At 37.1% G+C, this 26831-nt stretch overlaps 2 protein-coding genes across 9 annotated transcripts in view; one reads left to right on the top strand and one right to left on the bottom strand.

The window, feature by feature from the left end:
- LOC105231228 (uncharacterized) overlaps nt 1-26831 on the top strand; it is a 196959-nt gene that overhangs the window by 95229 nt on the left and 74899 nt on the right. The window contains exon 1 of one of the 5 annotated variants that reach the window (XM_049448534.1): nt 2112-2162. The exons of the other annotated variants lie outside the window; for them this stretch is intronic. The gene's annotated coding sequence lies outside the window, so the exon portion shown is untranslated. Of the gene's footprint in view, nt 1-2111; nt 2163-26831 lie in introns of those variants that run through there. 5 annotated transcript variants of the gene reach the window in all.
- Nucleotides 1-26831, bottom strand: part of LOC105231226 (protein eyes shut) — a 174825-nt gene that overhangs the window by 98967 nt on the left and 49027 nt on the right. For 2 of the 4 annotated variants that reach the window (XM_011212405.4, XM_011212407.4), the window contains exons 2-3: nt 12291-14464; nt 1867-2015 (exon numbers count right to left, since the gene is read on the bottom strand). In XM_011212405.4, the coding sequence (XP_011210707.2) occupies nt 1867-2015; nt 12291-13594 (1453 nt within the window). In that variant the 5' untranslated portion in view covers nt 13595-14464. Of the gene's footprint in view, nt 1-1866; nt 2019-12290; nt 14465-26831 lie in introns of all 4 variants that reach the window. The other 2 variants (XM_011212404.4, XM_011212406.4) reach the window with 1 other exon arrangement.

Raw genomic sequence — 26831 nt, 5'->3', positions numbered from 1 at the left:
GATCTCGTAGTTGCACAGTAAATACCTATTGGTCAAGGCCTGTTGAGCTCACACGTAGTGCAGAAATTCTGCGTTAGAGCTCGAGATGAGAATGGACCCCCGGGCTTATTCACAATTACAGTGTAATCTTAAGAAGTGTGCTCTTTTTTGTGGTTTTTCAATAATAAGCGACACCACTATTACCAGGTTGAAAAATCGGATCTCGAGGTGGTTAAATTTACTTCAGCGAACTAAGGGGATTATAAATGTTTGCGAGTAAGTGAACCATCAGTTAAGCTTTCTGAAGCTGAAGATAAGTTTTGAGCTTATATTACTTTAAAACTCGTGCTCCAAATTTCTAGAACTTGAAGGTATTACTCATTAATCACAATAGACTATAATTTCGTTCTCTACTGTCACTTTCTAATATAAAGTTGGGTTTTTATGAATGATATAATACGTATGTTAAACAAAAAAAAAAAAGAAAGAAAGTCACGAAGTTTGTAATGCCAAGAAGGAAACGTCGAAAACCCTATAAAATATATATAATATCTGCATAAATGATCAGCGTGAGGAGCTGAGTCGATCAAGCCATGTTCGTCTGTCCGTCTGCATATACGAACTAGTCTCTCAGTTTTTGAGATATCGCTTTGAACTTTTGCACAGGTTCTCTTCTTCAAAAGCAGCTACTTGTTTGTCGGAATCGGTCATATCGGAGCATTATAACATATAGCTGCCATACAAACTGAGTGATCGGAGTAAAGTTCTTGTATAGAAAAATTATTTATTTGCAGAGATATCTTTGTGAAATTTGGCATTTATTTTGGTCCTAATCAATTATGTAAACTGCGCAAAAATTACTCATATTGGATCACTATAGCATATAGCTGCCATACAAACTGAACAATCAAAATCATGCACTTGTATCGTAAACTTTTTTATTTGACGAGTTATCTTCTAGAAAATTACTTTGGATTATTGCTGTAGACAATCATGCAATCTCCAAAAGATTTTGTCCCGATCGCACCACTATAGCATATAGTCGCCATACAAACTGATCGGTGGAAATCAAGTTCTTGTAAGACACCTTTGTATTTCTGCAGGGCATTTAGCTTCTGCGCAACCGAACTTAACATATTTTTGTTGTTTTAATTGATTTTAAAGATTATCACAAAATATTAAAGCTTTTACTTTTTCTAATTTTGTTTAGCGTATAAAATCAGCGCAGCATCAAACTGAACTTTTGGTTGCTTACAATAACACACTTACTTTTCCTTTACATGTATATCTATATTTATTCGTATATTTGCTTTATTTACACACTTTTTCCATTTTCTGCTTTCAGGTATTGTTTTGTTTTCTTGGTTTGCGGTCTCGTTTGTTCCTAACACAATAAAATTCATTTTACACGTGCGCCACACGCACACACATAAAAAGACTACCACACACGTCAGCGACCGACATATGTGTTTGTAAAGTTATATACATACATGTGTGTGAGTGTGTGTGCTCTCCTTCAGACCCACTCACATTCGCATTGGAATAGCGGCGAAACAATGGCCAAACAAATGTGAGTAGCTTAAAAATAGCACTAAAATAGAGTTTCCGAGTCTCGACGCTTTCGAGTTGTTGGCCTGTTGTTACAACAATAACAACACCAACAATGGCAACAGGAACTGAATGGCAATAAAAAATATAAAAGTATTGTATAGAGGCAAATAAGTGAGGTTAGTAGTATTGCAAATACACACACGCACACACACAAATACATGTATAAAGCAACACATAAGTGTGCATGTAGCCTCATATATGCATGTATGTATGTGTGTCTGTGCTCGAGCGCTTTTGAAAGCACTCACAGCATGCTGTGCGAGCGACTCCACTTACCAGTAAAACCATCCGGACACGTGCAGTTGTAATAGGCGACGCCATCTATGCAAGTGCCGCCGTTTTGGCACGGCCCCGACCAGCATTCATCCCAATTTGTTTGGCACTGAATTCCCGTGTAACCGTCGATGCAGTAGCATGAATACGAGCTGCTGGATAGTCAAAAGTGAGAAAACGAAAAGAATATATAAACAAACACCAACAACAACAACAAAACAAATGAGTATTAAATGGAAAGAAGACACAGCAGAGACTAGTTAGTGGTGAACAAGTATGAAAAATACTATAGACTAACGGTAAACACATACATATACAAATATGAGCGACCAATGCTGGCAATGGCATGAAAGTGTAGGTGCGTGTGTGGGTTTGTGTCTGCGTGGAGGCACATTTAATTTTACGCTTTTGTGTTTTTTGGTACTGTCAGGTGTAGTTTTAAATGTGTTTTTGTATACAATTTCCGGCTTTTGCATTAATGCATTTGCATATATGTACACGTGTGTGTGTGTAGGTGTGCATAATAATGCCACCGCAAACTTGCTGGAATGACACAAACGTAACGGCAGTAAAAAATTAACAAACAAAATAGCAAAAGAGAATAGTAAATAAGTAAGGTGGCGCTTGATTCGGTTACATTCGGAATAAGAAGAATAATAAATAAAATAAAATGAATATTTAGAGACTATTTTCGATCTCAAAAATATTTTTTTTAAAGCTTTTAAAGATTTCAAGCGTGTTCTTAAAAAAATTACTCTGTGTGGTTAAGCTTGCTCTTTTCAGCATATTAAATAAGAATAAGTACTTTTATTAGAAATCTTCTTAAGAAAATTTATATGGACCGTTGAAATAAAGCAAAGGGCGCCCTCCGTAAAGCCTCTTTGAAAATATTTCGGCATAATTTTTTCTCTTTGAGTCAGAATGTGTTCTCTTTGAGTCATAATTTGTTCTCTTTGCGTATGAATTTTTTCTTTGGGTCTGAGATTTTGCTGTTTGGGTCTGAGAATTGTCCTTGAATCAGAGCTTTTTTTTCTGAATCAGCATTTCTTTGCTTTGTACCAGATTTTATTCTCTTTGAATCATAGATATTTCGCTTTGAGTAACTTTTTCTCTTAAAATCAGTTTTTTTTTTTTAATTTTGAGTCATAATTTTTTTACTCACAGTCAGAATGTTTTCGTACTGAGTCAGTTTTATTTCGCTTTGAGTGAGAGTTATTCTTTTAAAGTCGGTTTTTTCCGTTTGAAAATTTGTTTTTGCGTTTTGAGTCTCTTTTTTTCTTTGAGTCAGAATGTTCTCAGAGTCTCTGTCAGAGTCTCTTTAAGTCTGTGATTTTTTTTAAGTCATAGTTGGTTCTCTTTGATTCAGAGTTTTATACGTAGAATTAGCATCTTTTCGCTTTAAGAAAGATTTTATTTTTTTTAGAAAATAGATTTTTCGCTTTGAGTCAGTTTTTCTCTTAAAATATATTTTTTTGAGTGAGAGTTTTTTCTCTTTTTTTCTCTTTCAGTCAGGCTTGTTTCACTGTGAGACAGAGCTTTTCCCTTTGAGTGAGAGTTTTTTCGTTTAAGGTCAGCTTTTTCCATTTGAAAAAGTGCTTGTGCGTTTTGAATCTCTTGTTTCTCTTTGAGCTAGAGCTTTCTGTTTAAGTTAGCTTTTAAGTATAGACTGGTTCAGATTTTTTTCTTTCCGGTCTTTGCTTTGTTAGTCAGATTGTTTTCTCTTTGAGTCAAACTTTTTGTCATCTTGTTTAATTTAATTTTCCTTGAGTCATACATTTTTCTATACGAGTCAGACTTGTTTCTTTCTAAGACAGATTTTCTTCGCTTTGAGTCAGTACAAGGAATTCTCGCTTAACCTGATTTTCGTTCAGGGAAATTTTCCCAATGGCCTCCATCGAATCTATTGTATTCATCGGAGTGAATATATGAGTTTCTATAATCAAAAATAACCGTGTGAAGCCAAGTGTAGGGAAACAGTGACTGCGCTATTATTTTATTACCACAAAAATTCACAGTAACTTTACACCAGAGATGTTGAAAACCTCTGTGCACTCCGGAATACGAAACCTTTGTCGAATATTCTTTCGGAGGACTTAAATAATATAGAGAAAGTCATGAGTGGGTTAAAATATATCAACGAATACCCACACTTGAAATTTCCGTGGAAGTTAAATTGATGTGGAATGCGATCCGAGGCAACTTTAGTCTTTGATGTTCTCAAGTAATAGTCTACTTTCAAACTGGAAACTGTATAGCAATATATTTTCAAACGAATAGAGTTAGTATTTATTAGTACTCGTACAGTACGGAACTCTATGTTAAGTTAAAATGGAAGTTCATTCTTTGATCTGAAAAAAATCGAAAAGGAATTTTATTTTTTGATCTAAAAATTAACGTTTGAATATACTATGTTAATATTTTAGGGTAGAAATTAATTTTATCCGACGTTATGACTGGTTTCATAGCATAAAAGGACCTACTTATTATTCAGCTTCACTTAAAAGTCATGCAAAGTTTCGAAATTTTTTTAAAAACTCTGCCTCTCTAACAGCTCCCATTCGTTACCAGCAACTGCCTACTCAAAAACGCGTCCGGCAAGCAAACTTGTCTCCAACCTAATCACTTACCACAAAGCATAAGGAAGCCTCTATAAGAATAGAAAAAAATATGGCACAAAAGCCTAAAAATATACGAAGCCCAAAGAAATGTCCATGTGCCATACAAAGTGACTATGTAGAGAATACTACAACCGCTGTAGTTATTGTACGCACAGCTGCTTTTATAAATAGTAACGAAGCCTGCCACTTTTTATTAATAAAAAAGGCAAGAAAAACACCTTATATGCTGCTCCACAAACTTTTAACAACTTCGCAAAGCCTGCTCAAGCACCATGTACATATGGAAACGCGTATCAGCGACCAACCCGGGAAAAAAGCGGAGCGACCTGAAGACGCCGCACATACATATATCCCAACACATACACCTTCAAATGTTGTCAGTGCGCTGACATACATACATATAATAATACATATGCGTGTGGGTGTAGTGCAGCTGTGGCTTTGCTGTGCGCCAGTGCGTATACGTTACCTCATTTTTTTTCTTACGCGGACCGCTTTTGCCCATTTAATATAGTTTACGTTGCAATGCTTTGCTGCTTTTGCTGTGCGCTCACAAGAAGTTGTTATTGCTTCTTAACTACTTTTTTATTGTGCACATTTTTTTGTAGCTTCTTTGTAATTTAGTTGGTATTTTTACTGTTGTGTTGCACACACATATTCATTTGAGGATATTATAAACCCTTTTCTACTTACAATTGCTTCACTTAGTTATTGCGAGTTAGTTGCTGTAATATGGTAGAGATTTTGCAGCAAAAGCTGGAGGAAGCCTTTCGTTTTCTGCCTGCATCCTGTGTGCCTTTCGTGGATTCGCACTTTGTGTTGAAATATGTGCTGCTTCTTACTATACCCTGGACTGTGTATACTGAGTATGCCACGAGGTTTGTAATGCAGAGAAGGAGATGTTTAAGACCTTATAGAGTATATATAAATGATCAGCGTGGCAAGCTAAGTCGATTTAGCTGGGTTTGCTCCTCTGTCCTTCTGTCCTTTTAGGTTTGTATAAGAGAACTACTCCCTTATTTTTTGAGATATCGATCTGAAATTTTGCACAAGTTCTTTTCTCCTCAATAAGCTGCTTTTTTGTTGGAATCACCGATATCGGACCACTATAGCATATAGCTGCCATACAAACTAAGGAATAAGTTATAGTTCTTGTGTGAAAATCTTTTTTATTTGTTAAGATATTTGCATGAAATTTGGCACACATAATTTTCCAAGACAGCGCTTTAATCTCCGATCGTATTGTTAAGATCGGGCTAATATAACGTGTAGCTGTCGTACAAACTGAGCGATCTAAATTAAGTTCTAGTATGAACAACCTTTCTATTTGACGAGATATCTTGAAGATATTTGGCGTGAACTACTTTCTAAGACAACGCTACGATATCTGAAGAAATTGTTCAGATCGGTTCACTAGAGCATATAGCTGCCATACAAACTGGACGATCGGAATCAATTGCTTGTATGGAAAACTATTTGTTTTCAAAAGTTATCATCAAGAAATTTGGCATAGTTGATTATCTGAAGCCATGGTGCAATCTCCGAAGAAATTTAAAAAATCGGACCACTATATCATATAGCTGCTATACAAAAGGACCGATGGGAATCAAATGCTTGTATGAACAACTTATTTATATGACGAGATATCTTCAGGAAATTTGGTGTGAGTTATTTTCCAAGGCAGCGCTACGATATGTGAAGAAATTGTTCAGATCGGTTAACTATAGCATATAGCTGCCATACAAACTGAGCGAACAACTTCAAGGTAAACTCCTTTTTATACACTTTCAAGCCATAAGAAAGGCAAATTTGAAGCGTATTTTTGCTTCCATGCAGCCAAACTTAACATATTTTCCTTGTTTCATACACATTTTAGCTTCATTTTGCATATATTTTCTATAATTCTTTTTATGACTTCTTTGCTTAGTTCTTCTTCTTTGCTCAGTTTTTCCTTTAAATCATACCCTGTCGGTGGTCCACACTCAATTATGTTTTCTTTGTGAAATCTCTCTTCAATAATACTCGCTTTAGTTTCGCCTTATTCGCTTGCCGCTTGCCAAGTTTCTGCTTGCGAGTTGATAAAAGCAGTAAATCAGCAGTTTGTTAAGCAGCCAGCTGTTAGGCTCAAAGCATATCAGGCCATTTGCCTTATCACCATTACAGAAATGAGCTGGCATTAAACCATTTCTACAAATAGGGTTATTTTTTCGACTACTTTTATGCAATAGAGCTAATAGAGGCCCAAAGCTGTTGTTGTTTTTGTTGTACGTACTTGTTTCTTTCTTCGTAGCGCCACACATTTGCCAAATCCACATTTGGCACCAACCGGCACTCTCTTTGCCACTTTCTTTTTCACACTTCCTTTGTGTATTACTAGGTATAATGTTCACTTGCCACACTTGTGACCTTTGCCACATATGTTGCACACATTAGCAGCATTAAATAGCTAGCTTGCTGTGGATTGCCAGATATTTGCTTACTTTTACTTGGCCTTTGGTGGATTTTTTGGCTATTTTCAATTTCCATTTCATTTGAAGTGAGATTTGGCAGCGGTTGCAACAGCTGTGACACTCAATTTTTAATAAGTATTAACACCAGGTGGTGTTCGAGCAATATCGAAGGTGAGTTTAATGATAGTAAAATTTGTCATAAAGGGTTTTCAAGCGAACTTTGTTGACCCGAGTGTTGTTGCACGCTCAAAATTCTAAAAAAGTAGTTGTGAAAATAAGAGAAAATAAATTTTTCTTAACTCATTTTAGTTATATAAGCTGTTTCAAGCCGGCTGAATGCGATAGCACGGAAGTCGAGCCATTCAGGTGCACTTCAATTTGGAAAAATTTGATTGTTTGCCCACCTTTAGGAGTTCTTGCGAATGAGTTAAGTCGCACACCTAGTCTTAGTCAAATATCGCATTTCAATTCGTTCATATAAGTATTAATATTTACTCAGTTAAGGTTAAATTATGCATTTTTTCCTCTATAAAAATAGGCTAAAATCTTAAAAATTATTTGCAAGCAGTGCTCAGTTAGTTAGAAGCAGAAAAAAGTTTACTTTGCCTACATTCAGGCGTATTGTTAAATCAGTGGAGACGCACACCTATCACAAATCGTTTTTTCATATATGATATAATTTTTAATTGTAAGAAATGAATTTATTTGGAGTACGATTTAACTCAAAAAAGATAAGAGAAATCTTACAAGAAATGACGACTGACACGACTGCCAGAACTTTTTTCCTAAACTCACTTAATACGCCTTAAAATGCCTTATCCGCAATCGATTGCCGTCAATCGCTGCGACAAGTTGCCGTTGAATGCAGTTGCACACTACAAACCGTTGAAAGAGCAGCCAGCAAATGAAATTGAAAAGAAGTAAAGAAACGCTTGTTGTCATTAGCAAAAACGCATTTCAATTCAGTACTAGCCACACGAATAAACAAAGTGAGTTGCTGACCACTGATGACTTCAAATAATCGAACTAATCAAACGAGCTGAAGAGAAAGATGGAGGGAAAGTGGGTGGAAGGTAAAGTGAAAGGCAGATAAACGAAGCACAGTGAGTTTTTGATGTAGAAATATATAATTTTTCACATCAGTTCTTAAATTTGAATATTGTAGTGCTTATAAAGGCATATTATTGGAGTGGGGATCATGTAGAAATTGACAGATTTAGACTTAGAAAGGCTTGAATAATGTGCATTCAACTAAAACTGTTCAAAATATATCATTTTTTAAGCGCTGAGCATAAAAAGAAATCACTTTTGACAAAAACGAAGCATACATTTAGGCTTGAAAATTTTCAAAAAGTTGTCAACTCTAAATTAAGAAAGGATATAAAAACGATTCAACGAAAACGGTATGAAATTTAAAAATTCAAACCGTTTAATATACCAAAAAATTGCTTTTTCACAAAATTTAAGCATACATTTAGGGTTAAAAAATTTCAAGAAATAGTCAAATCTACCTTTAGAAAGATATAAAAATTTTGCAACGAAAACGGTATGAAATATAAAAATCTTGAGTGTTTACTATAACAAAAAATCACTTTTTCACAAAATTGAAGCATACATTTAGGCATCATTTAGAGGTTCTCAAGAAATTGACATTTTTAGACGTAGAAAACTTGAATATCCTACATTCCACTAAAAAATCTCTAAATATATCCTTTTTCGAGCGTTTAGTTTAACAAGAAATCACTTTGACAAAGGAAGCATACATTTTGGGTTAAAAATTTACACGAAGTTGTCAATTCTACATTTAGAAAAGTAATGAAAATAATTGAATGAAAATGGTATCCAATAATAAAATTTGAAGTGTTTATTATAACAAAAAAATCACTTTTTCACAAAATCGAAGCATACATTTAGGGTTAAAACTAGAAAACTCCTTTTTAAACATTTTGACGATTTGTTGGGTGTAATTTTTTCTTGACACATATAAAACCGAAGCCTTGCACCAACTTCCTTCAATTTGTTTTATAAAAAAATATATTCATAAAACCTAAGTCGCCTCACTGTGCATTGCTCATACGCCCGGTAGCCGTAAAACAAACCACAGAAAAACCAAAGGATAATACACTGTTGGATATAGGTGCAGAGCAGACACATATATTTCCACATACATTGATTTGGAAAGTATATGTGTGTGGGTTTGAGTGGACCTATAAACTGGTGTCAACATGTACCTGTGTGTGTGTGTGTTTGGGGAAACCGTCGACCACTTAAAGTCAATTGTGGTGTGAACGCATATGACCTATGACCCCCTGACAGTCTCACACCCACTGGCTGCTTTCTCTATGTAAGTCAGACGCATAAGTGCGGAGTTGGTGGTGAGGGTGGGCGTTGCAAGTATATTTTGAGAAGGTGGAAGTGCAGTTGGAGCACTTTTGTGCACTCGACACTTTAATGACACACGCGGGGCTAAAGTAATCAACGTTAATGCTGCTTTGCCAGCAACGTGGTTTATTGCCACTCGAACGGGTTGATTGGTATTTGAGTATCGTCACACACGTACACATGCACACATTGTTTGTGTGTGTGTGTGTGTGTGTACTGCAGTGTGGGAGCAAAAGCGTTAAACAAACACGTAATGATGTTCGAAACGAAAGAGTTGAAGAGTAGAACAAAAAAGTTAAAGGCGAACGAGTGCGACGCTTAAAGGATGTTGTTAGCCACTTTGTTGATAAACTTAGGTGCAATAGTGGGACTGCAGTGGGCGCATCGGTAAAAAGAGAGTGTGGCTCACTGAGTGGGGAAGTGCATGCAACATACATATAAATGTCTACAAGGTTGACCGGTGAATTGGTGTGTGCAGCAGAATGTTTGAAATATATGTGGTATGATTTAGTGCTCAAAGAAAGTAAAGAGAGAGGTTTAAGGTATGGAGGGAGGAAGAGAATTTACGGATTTGAAATAAACGCAGTTGGAAGTATAAAATGGGACAAAGAAGAATACATTAAATAATTCATTATTTTATGGGCCAAAACGATGGCAAACTCGCGTCAGACATTAAGACTCGACCACTGTGTTCTAAAGAAATAAATAATGGAGAAATTATGGAGGACAGTCATATATACATACATGTACCTATATACAATATGTATTTTGCCATAATTTTTGGATGCAACATAAGATCTCATACCGCTCAGTAACTGTATTTAAATCCAGAAGTCACATTGTTCAAAATGATCTCTGACTTGGTCTGTTGGAAATTTCAGCATAGTGATACTTAGCAGCTTGTACTTCAGTTTCTTCGCTTTGAGTGTGTTCGAACTACCTTATATCGTGACAATAAACCATTAAAATAGAGAATTTAGGTTAGGTTAGCTTTGATGGCTGGTCCAGAGATCGCACTGCGACCACTATTTGCAGCATTTTGTGAAGCCGTACAAATGGAACTCCTGTAATTCGAACTTATAAGTCAGCAAAGCGCCAATAACGAACGATCAAATGGTTGATATCTATTTCCTCCAGTTCTTTGGGATATCTGAAAGTGTGAGCTCCAAATTGTTAAAGTGTTTATCTCGAAAACGCTGTGATATCAACAAGAAAGCGCTGACATCGCGTTTTCTTCCATGCAGCTTCTGCAGGTGGCGCCCGGTAAGATTCCCAATAACAACTTACAGTATGGGGGGCAATAGGGCAATGGCCTGTTAGAAACATTACAAATTGGGAGAGTCTTACTGAGGGCTCACAGAATTACTAACGATTGATCTTGGGCCAAATAGATCTTGCAACAACGCGTTAACCGATGGTAGCCCAGCGCTGGCCAAGTTCTCGCGAAGCCCAGCTATCCAGTAGTAGAACACACGAGTAGAACTGAGATCTAATGCGTTTATATTTTAGCAGCAGCGGAGAAAGGGTATTCTTCTTTGCGAGTTCATTGGCTTTACAACTGCCTTCGATTCCGCTGTGGTCTGGCACTCATGCTGAACTTATCAAAAAATGACTCGATGCCATTGATAATGTGGTTAGATATTCTTTTACCAGCGCTGAAAGCACTGTTGATGAGCTCGAGATTAGTATCGCAGCGCTGCTATCAGAATAGATAGCCATTTGTCAGAAGAACGACAATAACCTCAGCTTGAAAAACACCACACTAGTGAAGAAATTTGAAACTGAATTTCATGGAGAGTTCCTGATAATATATCCCTCCACCAACTTTTCCTCTAACTTTGACTCATCCGTAGAGAAAATCACTGTCTTCACTATTCTTTTAACAGTTTCTATCGATCCAAAACTCTCTCACAGACATGTGAATAAGCCGCCAGAGTTTGGTTTAGCGACTCCATGATCCAAAAGATCCAGTATAAGGTCAAAGCTTGTGCGGACCTCGGAAGGTTTAGATTATGTATTCATTTAGAAATTATCTAACATTATCTCTACCATACATAATATAAAAGAGAATTTACTAAGCAAAGCTTTTAAATGTTTGATCTCTTTTGTTAAAGACCAAAACCTAAAACTTTTGGCATGGAAAATAATTTTCGAGGTTTTTATGGTCCAGAGGGCGTACTTTTTAAAACTATCCAATATGCCTTTCTTAATTTTTGAACTTTGAGGTAAAAAGCGCAGCAGTAATTAGTAAGAAAATAGTACAACAAAAACCTTTATTTGCGCTTTAGAGGTTTAACTTGCAGTAGCTTGCATCAAATTTCTTCTAAGTACTTAGTATATTAGGACTGATACCTCTGCTTTGAAATTTAAAGGGCGTGAATGTAGGCTGTTGTCAGAGATGTTGACTGTTGGTTGTTGTCTCGGGTTTAGTCCCGAGTTCACTTTTCGTGGACTTCTTACACTTTCCATTGGCCTGCTTTGCTTCTGAGGCAAGCGAGTCTTGTTTGACATATTCTAAAGTTTTGGTTTCTTGAACTATTTTGAAATTTTATTAAATTTTTAGCAACGATTTTGTATCAGATTGAGTGATTTGTACCAGATTAAGTGATTTGTGCTAGATTGAGTGATTTGTACTAGATTGAGTGGGTTGTTGTCTCAACTAATGCTGCATGACTGTACACGAGGTGTAAGTGATCAGCACCGAGAAGTGGTTAAAATTAGAAGCTGTTACATACTCGTACATATATATGTACTTGGGAAGAAAAGAAAAACGAATAAAAAATTCCCTAATTGTGGATGAGGATAACGTTTTGTAGGAAATATTAAACTTTTACCAAAATTGTAACTTATAACGACTTGTGGCAACTTAAAAATATAAAAAAAAAATTAAAATTGAAAATGAAAATGTAAAATCAGCAGAGTATTTGTGCAGGAATCTACGTATGTAAGTATGTATGAACACAGTCTTTTCACTTACCTATTCAAGCCATCGATGCAGACACCAAAAACGCAAGGATTACTCAGGCAAGCGAAGCCAGCTTGACCGCAGCCGAATGCAGCCAACAGGCAAAGCACGGGCAACAACCAAACAAAACCGTTTGCAATGCTGCTGCCGTTGTTGTTGTTGTTCATTTCACTGCTGGACGCATACTTTGATGAACGACAGCAGACGAAGTCTTCAAAAGTGGCGAGCGCTTGCTCCATAAGTGCAGACCAGCGAGCGCCAGCGGCACGTGTTGTTGTTGTGTTGCTTGTTGTTGGTAATGCTGCAGGTGCGTAGGTGTTTGTAAGTATGGTAGACGTCTTTGTTGGAGTCAATGAACTGGCAGGTGCCAGTGCGGCGCCGGAGTTCGCTTCAGCGGCGCGCGGACACACGAAAGCCGCTTCCAAAGATTTTCGTGTTCGCTTCGTATTGGCAGCGATTGCTACATTTACCTTTGGCGACGTAGTCAATTTGATGGAAAATGGCTGGGAGCTGGCTTTGATTTCTCTTTTTGTTTTTGTTGCTGCTGCTGCTGCTGCAATTTGACACTGCGAAGTTTCGGCGGCGGAGGACGTTGCCTCAAATTTGGGCTTGTCAGCTGCTGCTGCGTATGCAGACGGAGTTTGACGCCATTTGCGCTGCTCTTGTTGCATGCCGCGCTCTGTTTGCAGCTGCCCACCCGCTGCCTGGCGCTCACTATTGCACTTCTGCGGCAATGACGGGTGTGTTGCAAGCGTATATTTGTTGTTGTTGCTGTAGTTGCACAACTCGCTGCTCGCAGTGCCGTTGCGCCGCACTTGCTGTGACCCTGTATTTGTCGCCGGCGGTGCATTGCCCTCGCTCAGCTGCACAGCGCTTCGTTGGTACTTGCCATACGCCGGCATTTTGTTGGCGTTAACTGTGGCTGGCAGGCAGCTTGCTTGTCGCCTGCCAATATTCTCATTACTTATCGTTAACATTGCACTTGCACAATTGACGCAGCTCAGGGATTTACTGCTGGCGTTTTCGCTTCGTCGCTGATCGTCGTCGCCGCTGCTGCCGCTCAGCTGGTTGAGGCCGGCGTTGCAGCGCATCATGTCAATGTTGCTGTAACGAATTGTGTCACTATTTTTGTTGTTGCTGTTGCTTGTACGCGCATTATCCACTGACGTCATGGCAACAGCGCTCGGCATCTTGCTTGGCGCGCTGGCACCTGCGGTCCCTGTCGCTGCTTGCGTCCGGCTTGTGTGCGCGCTGCTACGCGCCGTCTGTCGTTGTTGTGTTGTTGGCGCTGTTGGCAAGCGTCGCTTTTTGGTCATCTTCCTTTAAATTATCTCAAGTAATTCGCATTAAGGTCCGGCACACAATGCTGCTTTCAGTTGCAACTAAGAAGCTGCGTGCGTCAAGCGGTCTCAGCGCCCAGTTCAAGCTCCTTTCTTTTATATTTCTGTTTGTTTTTGTTGCTGCTGTTGTTGCGCTCGCTGTCGCACTACTTATCAGTTGCGTCCGTTATTTATGTCCTCCGCTGGCACTACTTTTTGTGTGTGTCCTTGTTTTTGCTGCGCGTTGCCTCGCCCCACGGTCGATATTGATTGATTATGCGCTGCTGTTGGCCCCGTCGCTGTTGCTGTTGTAGCTCTTGGAGCTGCTGTTGCACTAGCAATATATCTGCTTGTTCTACTCCGCCCGCTTGCTCTGTGGCGCTCGGTCTTCGGCCACTTTAATGTGCTGCTGGTGTTGTTGCCACACAATTCCTTGTTGCCAGTGTCGTTTATCTTTGTAGCTTGTTTCTTTTCGCCTTCCTCGCTGTTTTTGCTACTGATATTGTTGTTGTTGTCGCTTTGGCAATGCTGTCGCACAATCCGCTTAAGTGTTTTATTAACTTTTATCGTTTGCGTAAATTGTTTATTTCCCTTTCGGGATACTTTGCTCGCTCTCTACTCTCGACTTTTGTTTTGCTCAGTTTTTGCTGTTGTTTTTGCTCCCACTATGAACACTATATTGAACTGCTTGTTAGCGTCTTCTTTGCTACGCCCGTATTTGTAGTTTCTCTGCTAGTGTTTTGTTACTCTTCGCCTCTCGCCTTTCTATCGCCGCACGCTTTGATCGCTCATCGTCCTTGTGCTGGCAACATCAAAAGGATTTGCATTCTCGTTTATTACGTTTCGGCAAACAGGGCTGATTTCGCTCTGCAAATAAATGAGATTGAAATGATGCAATTATATGTATGTATGCTTCGTTGTTGTAGTTGTAAATATTCAAAGATTTTCAATATCCTTTCACATATCGAGCCTTTACCGCCATTTTAGCGTAAGCGACAAATACCAAACTTTACAGGAGAAGGTTTTTTTTAAATACTTTTAACCATTAATGTGGTAGTAATTTAAAATTTCTCATACATTAATGCTTTTCAGACATTTACATATATAATTGAAAAAAAAAAATAAAATTAATAAGTATTTATGCTATTTATGGCGCTTACATTATTTTTGCTGTTCCAATCTAAGGTTATTTTGGCGTTTACGATAAAAATATCTATTAAAGTAACTATGTCTAAGGAACTGTATTTGGTAAATAAATACGTTTTTTTGAAGGTTTTTAATGAAATAGTCATAATTATAACTGAAAAATATATTTATTTATATAAAATATATGAAATATTTGTTAAACTTATGCTGTGTATATACAAAATAAAGTTTTTCTTTAACTTAACACCACGTATTATTCCATCATAGTTGTTAAACAAAATATTATGTGTAAATGAAACATATTTATATTAAAAACTCGTAATCAGATGTACTAGGTACTTATATAAAATGAAGTAATTTGTTTTTAATGCTCCTTATCAGAATCATCATCATCCGTTTCAGCTAAAGCATCGCGTATGGTTCCATCATGCCTCATATTTAAATATTCTTGATGGTATCTGCTTGGTATTATATTTTTATTGCATAGCTCTTGTAAATCTTTGTATTTAGCAGCTGAAATTTTGAGCTCTTCAACGTATAAAGATGTGGGTCCTTTTTGACAGTAGCTCTGTTTGCTCTCGATCTGATGATGGAATCAATATTAATTTCGTAATAGTCCCTATCTTCAAAAAACCCTATTTAAATCTAAAAATAGGATTGTTTATATTAAATTGAACAACCCTTAATAATTTAAAATTAATTTTTAATTTAGCTGGTAATAAAGCATGTGAAAAGGACTTCCAATCCATGAAGTCTTTATACTTTAAAACATTTACAATGTAGCTTTTAGGATTATATCTAGCATTAGTAATAATAGAAGGAGCCCATACTGTTTTATTACGAACAAAACTTTCAACAGTGCTTTGAATAGAGTCCACAGGCATCATGGTGTGCCCAGGTAAAAGATAAGTTATCTTTACTTGTGTAATTTTTATTGCGGTTTTCAAGAAATGAATTAGCATTGATATCATCGCATGGTTTCGATTTTGCCCAGCACAGCTATCAGAATATAAATCAACAACGCTATGGGTACCGTTTTGCTCTAACATATTCAAATACTTAAAAAGAACTGTAACTATTTCATTACATCCCCTTTTCCCTTGGGATTCGCCCCAAACGTAACAATATCCATCCCTTGTGCCGCTTTCATATATACTTTCATTATAGAATGCATATTTTCTCGAGTAATATAAAGTCACACTTTTGCCATGTGGAGTATTGAGGACTTTTTCTAAATCAAAGCTCACGCATAAGGAGTTTGAGTCATCTAATTTGCTAATTTTTTGGTCTTCTAAAAACAATTGTTTACATTTTTCTTTATTCATAATGTGATTTTTATATTCAGTGGTTTCTTCAAAAATATTTCTGTCCTCAGGTAATAAATTTTTGAACTTCTCACAAAAAGCACATTTATCTTTCTTAGGCAAGTGGAATCCAATATTAAAATTTGTTTTGAAAATATTACGAAATACTCTTTTTGATAATACTGATGATTCAAGATTCTTTTCTTTCAAGTGGTCAACATACAGTGTATACAAAAACGATATGTTTTGAAATTCTTCAGGTAAATATACTTTAGTGCTTTTATTGCGGCAATAGTGGGATGGAACAGCAGGCAACATCTCAATAAACAATTTTAACTGTGCCACTTTTACTTCATCAGATTTATTACGAGGACGAAGATTTTTCCTGCCTGCGCGAGTGGTATTCAGAGTATTATTGTCGCTTGCACGACATGAAATTGTGCGCAAGGCACTTAAGATAAAAACGCTAGGTGTCGCTTACGTTAAGGTTTTAAAAATGTATGTATTTACGATAATTTTAGCACTTGCTTTAACTTTATAACGGTTTCTTTTTGGAGATAAACATCAACAGGGATAGGTCCGTTACGTCTTAAATTACTAGTTTCTATAAAAAACTCATTTTCGAAAAAATTGTCGCTTACGATAATTTGGCGGTATTGGCTCGATATATTTGGGGAAAGATAGTAGGAGTCAAAAAGAATGTGGAGAATCCTAAACAACATATAAAATTTGTTCTTGTTACCATAAGAGAGGAGGGAAGTTAGAAAAAATGTAAGAAAATTTCTCTCCTGAGTGAATCTTGTGAGCATATTGATAGAGATTCTGGGGTAGGGATTGCGAGAGAGTCAGGGATCGCTAGAAAGGGAGATGCAGAGAGGGAGCGAATGTTATGGAGAAATTTGTTATTTTGAGTGATCTTTGTGAGCGAATCAAGAGGGAGCGAGACAGGTAGCGATCTGGAGCAAGAGAGATGGGGAGAGAGAGATGGAGAGAGAGAGAGAGAGTGTGATGAAGGGAGAGAAGGAGAAATGGGGGGGATAATTTAAGTTGCTCGCTGAACATTACTGAACCATTCTGCAAGTCAATATCATTACATAACCCTTATTTACTGTTAACGACAAATTGCGTGTCGCCTCCACCTCGACTTCATCTTAGCTGGCCGATCACATATTAGACTAAGCAATTAGTGATTATGCATAAGGTTAGGTTAGCTTAGATAAATTCAATTCAAATGCGTCCATCATCATTCATCTGAGCTGACCGACCACATATCGGGTTAAGCAATTGGAGGCTTCGCAAAAGATTAGGTTAGGTTAAGTTAATTTTCTGATTTCTATTCGATTCAAATAATCCCACTTAGACAGCTAGAGACGCTTGCCCGTTACGATGCCCAGAACTCCTAGTTACGGAGCAAAAAGATCGTCACCTCTCCACAAAACGCCTAGAGTCTGCCACAAATTTACTGAGGCTGGTGTGCCAGCAATTCAATTCCAACCAACTTGCCGAGTTCATTAGAAATGTGGCGAGATACTTCAAGCTTAGTTTGCTAAAAGCTAGACAGTGGAGGAGAAAGTGTACAGATGTTTCCACCTCACTCACCTCACCTTACAAGTTGCTGCCACCAAACCCTTTAGCCTCATCGCTGGGTTAATTGGAAGCTTGGAACCTCTTATGTGCTGGTTGCTAAGCTCGCGTGAAGTCCATAGATCTAGTCCGCGATTGCACAAGGACAGACCAACCCAAAAAAATAACTCCTTAGAACAGTTTTGACTTAACTAGGGTTTTGTTAAATCAAAGGACTATTTTTGGTGAGAGATCCAACTGCTTCCAAATATTTCATTTAAAACAATATAAGGCACCTAATGTCTTCTTAGCCCACTCTGCAACATTTAACTTCCATGATAGCTTTATATCAAGCACGAGACCCAAGTACTTCACCTACTTCAAGTGAAGTCAAGAGTCATCCCAAGAGAAGTGTAAAGTCTGAGACGAATTTTACACAGAGACTTGACATTATGTGCTTACCCCTTTATGTGTTTTCGAGCGATCAATCCATTATCGAAGAATGACAACTTGGTGCAGTTTTGAGATATTTCGCCTTCATTTTTATGAAGTTGCTGGTACTACTCTTATTCTGCAAGCCCTACTCGTGTAGCAATTTCTGCTAAGGTTTCTTTCAAAGTACAGAAGACCTCGATCCTTCATCGGATGGAGTGCCAAAAGCCAGATACAACTAAAGTGAAAATGCTTGAAAATTTTTTCATTGGCATTGGTGGATTGCTAGCAGGTGACAAGCGCGAAAACTCTTCTGTTTTAATTACTTTTTTCGCAACGAAACATTGGCTGGACTGCTGCGAATTTCCGCCGAAAATACAAATTATTCTGTTTTTCAAACTCCTCGTAAAACTCGGTGCCAGCTGCGAATCACTTGAAAAAAAAACCAAAAAAAAACATCATTCTAAAACACTAATAAACTGTGTTGTTGTTGCATGCAACTCAAAACCAGAGTTGTCAGCGTTTTACTAGCGATAACGAGCATAGAAAGTTTGTGTAGCGCGAGGGCAGCCTGGAGGCAAAAGTTACGCGTTGACAAGATAAATGGCGATTTGACAATATGACCGGAAGGAGACAACAACAACGACGGCAAGTGCAGCAGTACAAATTCCACAATAATTTGGATTACAACCACACTCATACACACGCGCACACGCTTAAAAACACGCAACAACTGCGCTGTAATGCTGGTGATGAGCGCGCAAATTTCAGTAATTCGGTGCAGTGATGGGCTCTGGAGGACAGCGAACAATGTTGTCAATAAGTTGGGCAGCATTGGCGCATTAACAAGCTGATAAGTTGAGGAGAGTGCATGTGTTTGTTATAGTAACAGTAAAAAGGCGGAATATTTGCCGAAAAGCGCTGCTTCTTTAACGGCTTAATTTTGAGGTTTTCTGAACTAAAATATGTGTTTAGGATTAGTCACAAATATCATAATACTTATATGAATCAAAAATCAAGAATTGTCGGCCCTTAGTGCGAGCCTCTTTTCACAAATACGAGGGCTGTCCGATAAATAACCGACCTAAACATGATGCACGCAACTTTTTCAAAATTTTTTTTTTATTTTTCTACATAGTCTCCTTGTAACTCCACACACTTCTCCCAGCGATGCTCCCATCTCTGCAACCCTTCCAAATAGTACTTAGCGTCGTTGTCTGCAAAATACGAGTTCACGAAAGAGATTGCCTCCTCATTTGACGAAAATCTCTGGCCGCCGTGCGCAGTTTTAAGTTGAGGAAACAAAAAAAAGTCGCTTGGTGCTAGATCCGGTGAATAAGGTGGATGGTCAAGCAGTTCGAACCGCAATTCGTGGATTTTCGCCATGGCGACTGTTGAGGTGTGAGATGGTGCGTTGTCTTGGTGGAACAAGACTTTCTTTTTTTGCAAATGTGGCCGATTTTTCAAAATTTCTTCCTTTAGCTTGTCCAATAATGATGCGTAGTATGCTCCTGTTATAGTTTTTCCTTTTTCAAGATAGTCGATAAAAATAATTCCATGGCTGTCCCAAAAAACACTCGCCATCACTTTCCCAGCCGAATACACAGCTTTAGGTTTTTTTGGGGCTGGTTCGCCCTCTTCAATCCACTGTTTAGATTGGTTTTTTGTTTCGGGCGTATAATGATGAATCCAAGTTTCGTCTACAGTTATCAATCGGCACCAAAACTCGGTCTTATTGCCTCTAAACTGAGCCAACAGAGCGCTGGAAATGTTCATGCGCGCACGTTTGTGGTCTAGCGTAAGCAAACGCGGCACCCAACGCGCGGACAGCTTTCTCATGCCCAAATCTTGGTTTAATATGTGACAAACAGTTTCTTTTGACATCTTCATAATCTCAGCTATTTCCCTAACTTTAATCCGGCGGTCGTCTAGTACCAATTGATGAACTTTAGCGATGTTATCGTTAGTGGTTACAGTTTTTGGACGCCCAGGACGTTCATCATCTTCCAAGCTCCTGCGACCACGTTTAAATTCAGCTGCCCAAAATTTTACGGTGGTAAACGATGGTGCAGAGTCACCATACACAGAGTCCAACTCATCTTTGATTTGTGAAGGCGTATTGCCTTTCAAAAATAAAAATTTAATTACAGCTCGATATTCAATTTTTTCCATTTTGGGGAAATCACCGAAATAGACTCACAAAAGCGACTGTCAACAGATAATTGCGCAAGATAAATTTCTGAAATTTTGGCGAGTAGCTATTATAATATGCACAATTTGAAGTAGAAACTTTTTTTTCAGATGTGCCGCTAACTTCACGTTGAGGTCGGTTATTTATCGGACAGCCCTCGTACCTTAGCGGAAAGGACGCATAACACTCAAATATAATAGCATTCCTTGTTGACAGTTTGGCCGGCGAAAGGAATTCGGAGTGCATCATACCTCGATATTCGAAGAAAACTGTCAACATAGCCTTGATTTTTGACCTACTTTGACGAGGTTTTCTCAGATTCGGCTCATCTTGCTACGATATTTGACAACTGATGGTCTATTTCCGGGTCGTAAACGTAGACTAAAGACTCATTGTCAGTAATAATACGTTTCAAGACGTTGTAGTAGTCGGAAAGCATTTTATAACAGACTATGACGCGACGCCTTTTTCCGAAAAAATTAGTGAATTTAAAACCAATCGTGCTTTAACTTTTCTTAGGCACAAATAATTCTTCAAAATAGTTTTCGCGGATCCTTCCGATGTTCCAATGATCCCAGTATGATGAGTATCATCAGTTGATTGTGATGACCGTCCTGGACGACATACAGACGAGGAATATGTGGATAGGAGAGGTCGCTTGTGTAGAGACGCCGGGAGCGTGTTTACGCATGGGTCGCTAGGAGGGTTGGTTGAAGAGGGAGTTTTCTGAAAGGAACTCTCCATCAATCTAAGCTTTAGTTACTGAACCACTGTAGTTTTTATAGGCCCAAGTAGTTCCTTTAAAGGTGGCAGTAAACGTACTGCTGGGAAGTGCAGCCTCTTTCAGTGAAGTTAGCATCCAGTAGAGCAATAATACTAGGGTTGAGCCCCTGTGCGCCCAAAGCTAATGAAGGAGTGTGTGTCTTCTCTAGAAATATCATCATGATACTTTATCACTAGACCATTTTTGAGTGTCTGGTCAAAGCGGAATCGATGGCAACTACAAAAGTGAACAGCTAACCACATCGGAATGGGAGAGAGTTGGATCCAGCTTGGCATCTTTCGTTCTAGCAATCAATCAATTGACCTCGCGTGCGCTGAGCAGGTACATTATGCCCCAATACTAGGGGTTCTGGTCATTGATCAATTTTTTAGGAGCTCTAGGTACCACACCGTGGCTATAAGCTGTCCAAGTGAGATTCCTGCTAAAATTTACCTATTCTTTGCAAAAAGCTCCTCATCTATCGGAATCGCTTATATCACTACAGAATATAGCTGCAGTGATCGATTATAATTTTTACTCAGAAATATCCCTTATGTAATTTTAATATATTTACATACATTTGCATAAAAATTCATAGCGAGATACAGAGCTTTAAGCTCTGAAAAACACATCAATCTTGTATGGCATCTATGGTTTTCTTGTTGTTTTTATTGCAATTTGCATTCGCTGTCAAAAAATTTAATTTAACTTCTTCCCAACAAAGTAGAAAATTTATTGATTTCACGGCACGCCACACAGTTTCGACGCTCCCTCAAGCCTGACCAAAGGAAAGGAATAAGTAACTCGAAAAACAAAAACAAAAATAAATGAACGATAAAACTTAAATTGAAAAATAAAAGGAATGAAACAGCGAAAAGCCACAAAAGAAATATTTTTGCAGCGAAGACGAGACACCGAGGGACAATCGCATCAACGCAGCTGATCCACAAGCAACCACAGCTTCCCCAGCTACCCTGGCTGCATGAAATCGAAGGCCGCAGCGCGTAACAAAAGCCCGAAAGAGCCAGCAGTGGCTGGAAATATTGCGGGGAGATCTATGCAGTTGTGCATGTGTGTGTGTGTGTGCGTGTTCCTTTGGATTTTTTCGAATTTTTCGAACCCGTTTCTACATCCTTCCGTCCATTCGATAACTCGCTCACACGCCAGCTGCACGTATGATTTACGATTTTAATTTTTGTCATGAGAAGGTTTGATGCAGCCACAGCTGCTCCTGCTCCTCGTCGCCTTTGCTTGGTTGCGGTTTCGGCACATTGCCCCGAAAAACAATTCTCATCGGTCTTTGTGCTGATGTCCTTCGAAGAGATCTTCAGCTTTGCATGAATTATTTGTCAACAGCATGGCGGGTGGCCTTGACGTCAATGAAGCTGGCGATGCTCGCAAACCGTTGCGGATGATAGGTCAGAACGCTTGAATAACTCACAGCAGGGTGGCGTTTAACTGTGTATATATATAGCTATATACTCGTTGTGGGTTTTGTGCAGTAAATTCTTCGCCTTGTGGTAGTTTCAGTGAGAATCGCAGACTTAGCTTGGTCAAGAAATTGCTTTATTATATGCACTGTAATTAAGTTCAGCAAGTTGGAGATTTCAAAGAGTCAAATTGTTTTTTTGGGGCTAAATATGAGTATATGAAGAACTGGACTCAGTAAAAGTTCGGCCCAGGGCTACGTTCTGTAATGGCTTACTATCCTCTGCTTTCCAATTATATTCAGACTCTTAAAACTACAAATAGGAGAAGAAGCTTTCAAAAGCTCTCATTTTTGTGTTCAGTTTAGAGTCGGTTTCTTTATCCACAGTTATTTCAAACAGCTGCTGATGTCGAGCCCTGTGCTATTTGGCCTGAAAAGGGGCTTCCCTTTCCTTTATAGGTAACTAATGCTGCCGAATTGAATAATCTAAGAACTTTAAGCTCATTTGCCGCTGTTTTCTGTGTTAACTGTGGCTTCACAATATATGGTATCGCCAGGCAGCTGATCTCGGTCTTTCCTGGCTTATTTTTTATGTTTTAACTTGGTTCTTTTTTAAACTACTGTTTCCACATTAAGACGGAGATTCCAGATAGTGTTGGGATAGAGTTTGAAGACATTAATTTTCGTACTTTTTCACTTGGTGGCAACTCTATACCAAAATATTTCTATATTCAATTTCGCAGTGGTTTTGTCAACTCCCTACACATGGCAAATGATATAAAATATTACTCGCGGTTTTACGTTAATAATATGGCAACTCTGTGCCGACATATTTTATATTAAAGTCAGCCAAAATCTTAGCTCCAGATGATTTAATGTTTATTTTCGCATTTTTCACCAGGTGGCAACCCCATGCCTATGGAATTAAATTTTTTTGGAGTTTTTCTTAATTTCCTAAATACGGCAAAAATTTTAAAATTTTTACCCGATTTAACTTTTTAATACATAATATGGCAACTCTATGTCCATATAATTTTTATTAAATCGCTTCGATTTGTTTCTATAAGTTTTTCATTTACTTATTTCTGATGGGATAGATTTTTGTAATATTTACCACAATTTTAATTTTTTACTTAGTGGCAACTCTATTCTAAAATATTTTCAAGTTAAATTTTTTTCGAGATTTCCTTAACTCCCAACGTTCGGCACAGATTTTAAAATTTTTACTCGATTTTACTTCTCAAAATATGGCAACTCTATGTCGTGATATTTTGAATAAAATCTCCTTGAATTTTTTCTATAAGTCCGCTTTTTACGTTTGACGCTTGTATACATTTTTGTAATACTCTCCTTATATTAAATTTTTACTAGGTGGCAACTCTATTTAAAAATAAATATAGATAAAAAATTTTGAAGTTTTTCTTAATTTCCTACATACGACAAAAATTTTAAAAATTTTACTCGGTTTTAGTTTTCAGTAATATGGCAACTCCACGTCGTTATAATTTTTATCGATGTCTACTCGCATTGTTTCTATAAGTCTGTCTTTAGCTGGCATACAAGTTTGTAATATTTGTTTCAATTCCAATTTTTTCGCTTGGTGGCAACTCTATTCTGAACTACATGTATAAATTAAGGTTTTCAAAATGATTTGTCGTTAGTTTTGTGCTGTTTCCATATCTTTTGTAAGATCCGAGTAGCTATCTTTTACCGATAAATCTATTTTCAAGGCACTAATATAGAAGACAGGGTTCTTATAATTATAACATAGTCCTCTTTATTTTTGTGAGAAACTAAACTTAGCTACCCTAACCATGACTTCTAAAGAAATAGGTGTGGTCGTGTTCGCGCTGCGCCAACTAATCAAGTAGCTCTCGTATATATTTTTAGTATATACATATATAAAATATATATCACATCTCTAGTATATGTCCCAGTTATGCAAAATGCATACCGTTATGTTCCTCTACTATATATGTATATTGGTGTATAGGCAGCCATGAATGCTTGCCTCTCTGTAGTGGCACTTTGTATTTGTTGACAATGGAAAGCAAGTCAAAGACCACAAAATGAAGTAACATGCGGTTTAATTGTTCTTTTATGTCCTTTCTTCCCCTTGTACACTTATATTCTTATTGTGGTTTTATTATGTGTACTCTGATTGTTTGTTGTTGTATTTTGTTGCTGTGTTTTTTTTCTTGCATTTGCGCTTTGGTCAATGCAAGCAAGGCGACAGCAAAAACTCATGGACTGAGCGGCGACCTGTCGCAGCAGCTTTATGTGTGAGTTTGGCTTTGAGTGTATTTGTGTGTGTCTTTGAGTGTGTGCTCTTGAGTATTTATATAAATGTTTTTGCATGTATATGCTTATAAACATTTCAATTTAGAGTAAATTGAATGATGCAGCTTTTAGGAAATTGTCTCTGTGCTTTCACATACAGTTGCAGAACAAATTTATTTATTGCACTATGCATGTGTATGTGTTAGTGTGTGTGGATTCGTAAATGCTTTGGCATTTTTGCAAGCCATTCTCCATGCACTTACTCCATTTTACAGTTAGTTATGAGGCACATTGAAATGTTACATGTGTCAGAGAGAGAGTGAAATGTGCTAAGCGCAAAGGTCTCTGAACATCACAAAACAAACACACACACATGCACAAATACACATACATACATATTTGAAATCTTTTTCAAAAATCCCAGACAAAAGCAACATTTCTATATTTTTTAAAATATTTTTTTCTCATTTTTCGTTTCTCAAATTAAGAGAAATAACATTTGCTTGCCAAAATCAAAAACCAAACAACCGTTATATATGTAAGCTGTATACAAATTCAGTTGGCTTTATAATCTGCGCTTCCCAAAATCACCTTCCGCACAGCAATCAAAAATTTAGGTGCTGGTTACCAAGCGTTATAACCACATATCATCAGCAGCTTGGTCAGCTCCATTGTTGTGCCTGTGCGTGAGGCAGTTCCTCTGTATGCTTGTGTATGTGTATAAAAAGGTTTGCTCACTGTTCGGAAAATCTGAAATTTTGTCCAATTGTTACAGTTGATATAGTGACCTATTTTCGTGTTGTAGTAGTGTGTACCCCCCAAAAAGTCTAATGTCCGTGCCTCATGGTTTCATCAAAGAACCTGCCAGTTTGAAGTGCCTGGTTGTATTGAATGAGCTAACGAATGAGTGATGAGGGTAAACAGTAACAGTGTGTTATGTAATAATGTGTGTACATGTGCGAGTTTACTTTGTTTAGTTTATTGTTGTATATACATAAGTATATTGTAGGTTATGTAAGCGCATTTTAGAGTGTTTAGAAAAAGTAAAGGTACAGTCGGATAATTTTTAATTTTTTTTCAACTTCTATTTTCATAGAAAAAATTCGCATTATTATTTACACATCTCTTACTGGTTTTTCGATTTCTAACACAGTAATCGATAAGTTTTTTATGCAACTTATCGATAACATTTTTTTTTTATCGAAATATGATAAATTTTGTAGGATAAATCGATAAGTTTTGATATAATTTTATACAACTTGTTATTGATAATTTTGATTTTTTATCGAAATAAAACAATAAACATTAAATAAAGAGTGGATTTATAAATTTGGTACACTGCTTTAATTGAAGAAATTTTACGGTCGAAAAGCTTTCATGAAATTGTCCACACATCTTACCAAAATTTGTTACCTGCTAAATTAACCGATAACTTTTCTTATAAAACTAATAATGAATAGTTTAGCTCGAGCACTTTTACGATCGATATGCTTTCACAAATTTTAGCATATTTAAACCGAATTTTATTTTATAACTTTCTTAATTTTATTGCTTGTAAAATTAATCGAAAAGTTGATTAAAATAATTCATAACGGTACTTTTTTTAATTCGCATTGTATGTAAGCAACCAAAAAGGAAAAATAAACAATGAGCTGTGAACTTTACCAATACTTTTAATATTTCGTTAAATAATCGATAAATTATATCGATAAATTTTATATATATGTATATAAAATATCGATTAATTTGATAATTAAATTTCTTGTCGAAATGTTTGATGGAACGATCGAAAGTTACAGTTTTATTAAGAATATATGTAAAATAAATGTATTATATCTAATGTATCGATATGTCTTATTAGTAAAGTAGATCGATATACACAGATTTTAAAGTGAAACTGAATATTTCACCAAAAAATTGCAATTCCAAAAAATTATATTCGAAATCTATGTCTATCCCGATCGATATATTTATCGAAAAAATATCGATAAAATATATAGATAAATTTTTTTAAACTGAACCTTCCATATAAAATATTTCTCAAAGAAGATGTTATTTATTAAATTTATCGATATGTATCGTTGGTTAAAATATCGATATAAATTTTTTGGTATAAATTTTAACGA

Source organism: Bactrocera dorsalis, chromosome 1 (genome assembly GCF_023373825.1).
Source record: "Bactrocera dorsalis isolate Fly_Bdor chromosome 1, ASM2337382v1, whole genome shotgun sequence".
Classification (NCBI taxonomy): domain Eukaryota; kingdom Metazoa; phylum Arthropoda; class Insecta; order Diptera; family Tephritidae; genus Bactrocera; species Bactrocera dorsalis.
The sequence above is the reverse complement of the archived record's forward strand: the minus strand, read 5'-3'. Positions and strand labels throughout refer to the sequence as shown.